General features: G+C 42.5%; 1 protein-coding gene across 1 annotated transcript; it reads left to right on the top strand.

The window, feature by feature from the left end:
- Window positions 1–971: 971 nt before the first annotated feature.
- Tmem215 (transmembrane protein 215) lies at window positions 972–4,754 on the top strand. Its single transcript, XM_074051620.1, has 2 exons — window positions 972–1,394; window positions 1,693–4,754. The coding sequence occupies exon 2, from the start codon at window positions 1,750–1,752 to the stop codon at window positions 2,449–2,451; it is 702 nt and encodes a 233-aa protein (XP_073907721.1). The 5' UTR covers window positions 972–1,394; window positions 1,693–1,749; the 3' UTR covers window positions 2,452–4,754.
- The last annotated feature ends 3,086 nt before the right edge of the window (window positions 4,755–7,840 follow it).

The following is a 7,840-nucleotide window of genomic DNA, read 5'->3' as shown; positions in this document are numbered from 1 at the left end:
GGAAAAAGAACATATTTCAACCGTTTTTTGAACAAGACCCATGCACCAACACATTGTGCTAGGAACTTTATATTTATTTAATCTTCACACTATTCTCTCATACATTTTGTGGTAATATTTTCACTTTACAGCTGGGCCTACTGATTTGCAGAAAGATTAAGCCACTTGCCGGAGGAACACACAGCTAGTTTACGTGGGGAAGGTCCAGATGTCAAAATTCTTTCCATCAAGGCAGCGCCTGGAAGTGAAAGAATGCACCTCACTATTCTGTTCCCCACGACCTCTACCCTAAATGGGTAGCCCTGTTGAAGAATCAGAGCCAAATCCCCAGTCTCGCCCCTGGGACTGAGTGACCCGAACAACTTGTGGACCACGAACTGGGAAGAAGTGTTAGGTTCTCTACACCAGCAGTATGGCAAGGTGGCAGACCTAACCCCTCAGGTCAAGGCCCCTTCTCCTAACTAGCTGGAGAAGGGGGAGGAAGGGGAAAAGGATCCCTTCTTCCTTGCCCCAGCCCGCCTGGCTGGAACTACAGCCGCATCCAAATGGGATTGAGGTCCCGAGGCCACCCTATGCCAGGTCTGGGGGAAGGCACTCTGGTGCCTCACCCAACACACAACACAGCGGGGAACCCGCGGGTCACCGCTAACCAACTCAGGCCCGCGCAGACTGGGCGCGCAGCCAGCTCCACGTCACGGCAGCTTCAGCGCGCCCTGAGCGGTCCGCAGGCACCGGGTCCCAAGAGGGGCACCGAGCCCTCGGTACCCAGGAGCCGCGAGGTCGAGACGAACCCAAACAGGGCTACTGTCCGGGCAGTCGGATCGCTCGGACTTGTAACTGGAGAAGGTTGCGGATGTCCGAGGACCTCTCCAGCCGGCGTCTAAAACTTGGAACCCAGACGCGGACAGGCCAACCGCTGCCCCGTGGGCAAACCCGCCTGAGTTCCCTTCTCGGCGCCCTATAAAAGAAGCGGGTCCAGCCACCTGCTCAGCCTCCCGGGCGGAGGAGAGATCTTGCACAGCCCCTCAGCGGGCGGCCGCTCCCCGGGGTTCCACCCCCTCGCGCCCCCGCGCGTCCGTTTTTGTTTCCAGCTGCTGGGACGCGAACGTGATGCAACCCGGCCAGCTCGCGCCGTTTTCCCTCCTTCTGCGCGAAGTCCTCGCTCCAGCGCCCTCTGCCTCTGAGCGCGGAGTCGGCGCCCAGCGGCGCCCAGGCTCCGCTTGCTGAGCTCTGGGACCGACTGGGAAAGGACTCTCCCACGTCCCAGCTCCTGGATGCAGTGTCAGTGGGAGAAACCAGGCTTTCCTCCCAAAGAACCGAGGGCCAGCTGCTGCGACGGTTCCTAGGGAGACTCAGACTCCTCTGTCCCTACGGGAGGTGGCAGGAAACCTCAGGTAACTCGGTGACCCGCGACTGCTCCTTGGAGCAATTGGTGCATATTTATGTGAGACAGACAAGGGTTGCAATAGGAAAGGAGGGAGGGAGGGAGGGAGGTAGTGAGGGGTAGGAGGAGAGAGAGAGAGAGAGAGAGAGAGAGAGAGAGAGAGAGAAATTGCAAGATAGATAAGAGACCAGAATTGAAAGGCAAGTAGAGAGGCAGAGACAAACAGCCAGACCAGCAAGAGACAGAGTTGGTGGATGGGTACTTGGACTGAATTTTTTTTTAACTCACTGTGGTTTCACCTCTGACAGAAGAGAGGAACTCTTCTCCCGGCCAGCAAGCAGCCCCCAACCTGGATGGAGTGAAAGATGCGGCCTGATGACATTAATCCAAGGACTGGGCTGGTGGTGGCCCTGGTTAGTGTCTTCCTGGTGTTTGGTTTCATGTTCACTGTCTCTGGGATGAAGGGAGAGACTCTGGGAAACATCCCCCTCCTGGCCATCGGGCCAGCCATCTGCCTACCAGGCATCGCAGCCATTGCCTTGGCTAGGAAAACCGAGGGATGCACCAAGTGGCCAGAAAATGAGCTGCTCTGGGTCCGCAAATTGCCCTGCTTCCGGAAACCCAAGGACAAAGAGGTGGTGGAACTGCTGAGGACCCCTTCGGATCTGGAGTCAGGCAAGGGCAGCTCAGATGAGCTGGCTAAGAAGGCAGGCCTCAGAGGGAAGCCGCTCCCACAGGGGCAGGGTGAGCTGCCTATGGCCGGCTCCATCACTACACCCACGCAGGAAGGAGAATGCCAGAGCCTGGTCCAGAGCGGGCGTCGGGAGGAGACGTCCAGATACCTGGATGGCTATTGTCCCTCGGGCAGTTCCCTCGCCTACAGTGCCTTGGACGCCAAGGGCTCAGCCTGGGACAGATCTGATTGCCCTGAGCCAGAGGACAGCATCTTCTTTGTGCCCCAGGACAGTATCATCGTTTGCTCCTATAAGCAAAACAGCCCCTATGACAGATACTGTTGCTACATCAATCAGAGTCAAGGCACGTGGGACCATGAGACAATAGTCTAATCTTTGCATACAAGCGTCTGGTGGCTGTGTTGATAGAAACATGACTACACTCAACTCCCAATGGAAAGAAATTGCTCTGCTCCAACAGCCTTCCCATGTTAGAAACTGATGTGGTATGTGATCCATGTGCAGCCCCTGGTGCCTGAGAATCATGTAAATAGGCATGTAGGGGGCACATTTTAGAGAAGGGTGGTGAGAGTTAAGGACACTGCAAGAGGCAGTGAGTAGGAAAGGAGGCAGTTCCGATTGCTTCTTAACAATGTAAACAATGTTGAATGCTTTCAGCAAAGAGCTATTGGCACCTGCTGAAAGCAAGATAAGTCTAGAAAGGGCTGTAGATGCCAAGCAGGACAGGATGCATGGGTTATCCAAGGGAGATGGAGGTGCTTCATAGCTAAAGAATTTGAAAGAAAAAAATTAGTGTTCCATTGTAAGAAATTGTTTTTACCTATTGAAAAGGTTTGCACACTTGGTAATTGCTGAAAGAAAAAAAAAGTGAAGGTAAAATAGTTAAACCCTCATTAGATGGGATGGTTTTGGAGGATGGAGAGTTAAAAAAAAAGTTGAATTGTGTAATTTAGTTTTATAGTGTTTTCCTCAAACAAGATCATGGTTTCAAATAAAGTAAGTGTGACTATTTATGTGAAAAATTAATATTTTAGATAGCTGTGTTTATTTCTTAAGCTCTTCATTTAAATTGATTTGCTGGGTCTTTATCTGAAAATCTTAAACATTTACTATCACTCGTGTATAATTTCCTTACCAAGTGCAAGACAACTTGATGTAATATTTTCATAGACTAGAATTTGTTTTCATTAGGACACAACAAATTTTGCATATATATCCAAGTGTTTTTAACATTTCTGAGACACATGTACTGGTAATTACTACATGTCTTTTAAAATCTAAAAATTATAAAATTGATAGTTTGAAACAGTATGCAAGATTTGTATGAAATACAAACCTTTGGAAGTATCATTATTTTGTACATTTGTTCAACACCCCCACAAACTGTAAATAACAGCAAAACAGGAGTTAATCTACTAGATTTAACTGAAGCCCAGATTTTAAGTTTACCAGGTCAGTGAACTTTACACATTAAAAGTCTCTTTCTTTCCTAGTTTTTTATAACTGAGGAAAAATATCACAATGGTATCCTAGAATTTATTTCTTATATCTCTTGGTCAACTACAATAAATGAAAGACAATCAACAAGAATATCATATGAACCAGTGGCAGAAGAATATTGAATTATCAGGACTATTTGAAACCCTCAAAGAATGATGATTTTAAGTTATCAGATCATTTCAGTCACTTTCTCTCAAGAGGTGAATTGAGGACAAAAATTTGGAGCTTATCTCTTCTGTGTACTTCAAGTCCAACCATAATTTCTTAAGGGTAGCAATTTTTGTGTCTTAAGAATCATGCTCTTAAAATCAACTTTAGATCAAGTTTAAAATCACAAGTATGTCATTATTTTAATAGAGCTTAAATTTAAGTCGGAAAATGATAGGTGTGATTTTGGGCAAACTTTATCTTCTCCCACTTCAGTTTCCTACTCTACGAAAGGAGGGAGGGGAAGAGACTGATTTACACTGCATTGTTTCTATCATTCATTCCCAGTTTGGATATTCTATGTTATATCAAAGGCAGTTTATATGTTGCCAAGAAATGAGTTACAGCAAAGTACATGCCAAAGTTATGCAATTCGTGATCAAAATTATGTGATATGGATTAAATAGCTACTACTCAAAAGAGTTTCATAGATGTGTGAACACAGATGTATTTTATTACCAAATATTATTTACTCAATACAATACATTCCTGGGACTAAAACTGAAGATGTTAGGAGTAAAGTATTTTTGAGGAGAAATTCTTAAATGTTGGAATAGCTCAAAGTAATCTACACAGCTTTACATTAAGTGCAATTGGCAATGGATTTATTTAGACAGGTGGAAAATATTTTCTTAAAATCACAATACCTTTTAATAATTCTAGTACATTTTGAAAGTGGGATATCATTTATACAGAGGAGAAAATTATTGGATAACTATCAGGAGCAAAAATTTCCTCTAATATGTTTACCACTGTTGAAATCTTTAGAAGTAGGAGATAGCAAGACAGTATGTTCACAGAGACTCAGCAAATCTTTCACAGGTCTAAAAGGAGATATTCAGAAGTGTCCAGTATGGCTTGAGGTTTGGAAAAGTTACTTTCTGAAGTTTTAGAACCAGCTCAACTCCTTAACATGATACACACACACACACACACACACACACACACACACACACACACACACACAATTTCCAAATCAAGAGTCAACTACCAAGTTCTATTTCAGAAGAAATCTATTTCAGGTTTGTTTCTTCTTCTATCTACCTACTTGGGATGCTAACGTATGCATTTGAGGGAATATTTTCCTGTGCTAAAAGAATGGTTTGCAAATGTTGGGCTGGGATGTTTAACTTTGCTTACCAGAAAGAATAAAATGTGTGATTGTATGATGTGTGAATTTTTCTTAACATATTATATTAAGCCACCCCTCCTATTTGCAGTAAGGCAGCCCAGTGCCCCAGATAAACACATGTGAATACTATTCGGGTAAAACTGTTGCTCCTTTAAACAGAGGTAAAAGAAAAGGGGATCGCTCTTGCCTTTTAGAGGAGAAGAGAGCAATCCATTCCAATCAACCTTTTTAGAAAATTGTTAACACTAACATAACAGGCAAGAGAACTGTTCCTAGTAGCCTTTAAAATAATATAAACAAATATAAATTTAAGTAGTCATTAGTTTCCTTTATTTGGTTGTCAATCCAAATACTTGTTTCTATTAATTTTAAGTAAGCATTCTATTTCTGAAATTTCTCTATTTAATATCTCTTGCTCTATATTCCTAGTTATTAGGCACATGGTTTCTTTTCCCAAACTATTTTGTGATTTCTAAGCGTGAATTCAGCCAGGATATGCAAGCTGGACCATTTTAGACAACTATTTTAAGATTTATTTTCTAGTGCAATCATCTTGGCAAACAAATTCCAGTTATGGTTAAGTTGAAGCTCTCTCTTCCAACTACTACTAAACAGCTCCTCAGAAAATGTTTTCAATACTGTGGACTTTAATTCATTAAGTTGGCAAATTCAGGAAACAGAGATTCATTCTTTTAAAATATTTTTTCTCCTTTGTAAGATCCGATCTCTATTTATCTGTTAATATCAACCCCTCTGTACCCACAGCATCACTTAGTTGATGAACTTGCTGTTATTGTTGCAATATTGTTTTTATCACATTAAAGGACATATTTTTGAGACCCCACAATCCCAGTATTCTAACAGAACTACTGTATCCTGTTTTGGCATCTCATCTGCCAGACCTCCTCCACATGCACTTGCAGTATACATAGTATATTAGAATACTTTTTTTCTTTTCTCCTTTAAATATATCCTAAGCATTTTTTACATAGTATTCTCAATGATCACTTAACAATTTTGTAATACACCATTTTATTAATGTCCCATAGCTTATCATGCCATTCCTTGTTGCTGACCAGATATCAAGTTTTATGGATGTTTTTAAATGTTCCTTTTTATTCTTTGTAACACTGCTACATTATCTGCTATCTGTCCATAGAGGTGAAGCTATGCAGTTGGAAATCTGTCTCCCTGTAGAGGGAGAGACATGCGCAATGAGTCAAACTCTGCCTATTGTGCTCCGTCTTCTCTTCACACATGTGGATGTAGGGCATGACATATGGTGGAAGACCATGTGCTGCTCCAAAGTGCTGTTTTCTGAACAAGATTACAGTAGTGTCAGTCTTCAAGAGCATAATGCCCAATAAGCAAAATGATGTACTTAAACAATAGCAATTTGTAATGTTCCAAAAGCATTTTCTTCAAGTACCTCACCATATGTATGTATATTGTTACCTATGAGTGACTTACAAATGAACTGAACTTTTAGAAATGCAATAGACTCTGCCCAAGTTTATCTTTTATTTCAGTTCCTCACTTAGAAAACAAAAACAAAACTAAAGATGGAAATGTGAACAAATACTTGGTTCAACCAAAAGTCTCAATACAGAGCTGAATTTCAGTCAGCCTCTTGTCAAGTTAACATAAAAGCACGTGAACTCCTTTAGCATCCCCCACTCCAGAGGAACTAATACAGAAACCTTAAAATGACAGGCTATCATGAGCAGGGGATCAGGAACCAATGTAAAGATCAGTTAGAGTTGAATTAACATGGGTCGTAACACATGGGTACATGAAAGCAATGTTAGGAATCTCTCTGTATAGCTATCCTTAACTCAACTAGCAAAAACGCTTTGTCTTCCTTATTATGCTTATGTCTTTTCTTCAACAAAATTAGTGATAAGGGCAGAACAGGACCTGCCTGGAACTGAGGGGGGGAGAGGGGAGAGGGTATGGGAGGGAGACAGGGTGGAGAAATGACCCAAAAAAATGTATGCACATGTGAATAAATGAACAACAACAACAAAGAAAAGAAATCCAGTTGATAAAATTAAGGCAACAACATGAAAAAAAAAGAAAAAAAGCACATGAAAACTGTGATTGTCAGCTTTCTGTTACTGTAACAGATTACCTAAGATGATAATAAATTTATAAAGAAGAAAGTCACAGTGTTGGAAGTTTCAGTCTATGCTGGGGTGGAGCCATTGGTGAGGCATGTATCATGGAGGGGCATGAAGCAGAGCAGAACTTTACCTCACAGCTGGCATAAAAGAGAGAGGTAGGAAGAGGCAGGGGTCCCAATATCTCCTTCAAGGGCACACCCCCAGTAACTAGCCCCACCTATTAAACTTTCCCACCTCCCAACAGTACCAAGCTGGGGACCAAACCCTTAACACATGAGCCTGTGAAGGACATTGCAGATCCAAACCATAGCAGATATTGTTGAGCCTGAGATCATGCCTTTGGTTTCTCAAAGAGGGTACTTACTCTAGGGCACCAAATAGAAAAAAGTTCACACAAGCTGAGCTTCCCTAATCCAAAATTCTTGGGATAAGACATGTTTCAGATTTTGGAGCATTTTAGATTCCAAATTTTTGAATGAGAGATGATCAACCTGCCCACGGATGCCGGCCAGATACTCATACAAGCCACCATCTTTGGTGAGTAGTTCCTGAGCCTGACCCTGCTCATGGATCCTTTTTTCCTTTTTCCCTTGTTCCTCTTTGACCCCATGAACTTCGTATCCTTGGTAACAGTGCAAGGCTTCACATGCTTTATCCCTAATAAGGTACAAAGTTGCAAAGTGGACCAGTTATTAAACAGGAGCTATTCAAAATTGCTTATTCTGCTCTTCGACAGATCTATCTCTAGAAAGTTGAATATAAAAGATTTTTTGCAATTAATCACTTTCTTATTTTTCAT

This window comes from Castor canadensis, chromosome 13 (genome assembly GCF_047511655.1).
Source record: "Castor canadensis chromosome 13, mCasCan1.hap1v2, whole genome shotgun sequence".
NCBI lineage: Eukaryota > Metazoa > Chordata > Mammalia > Rodentia > Castoridae > Castor > Castor canadensis.
The sequence above is the reverse complement of the archived record's forward strand: the minus strand, read 5'-3'. Positions and strand labels throughout refer to the sequence as shown.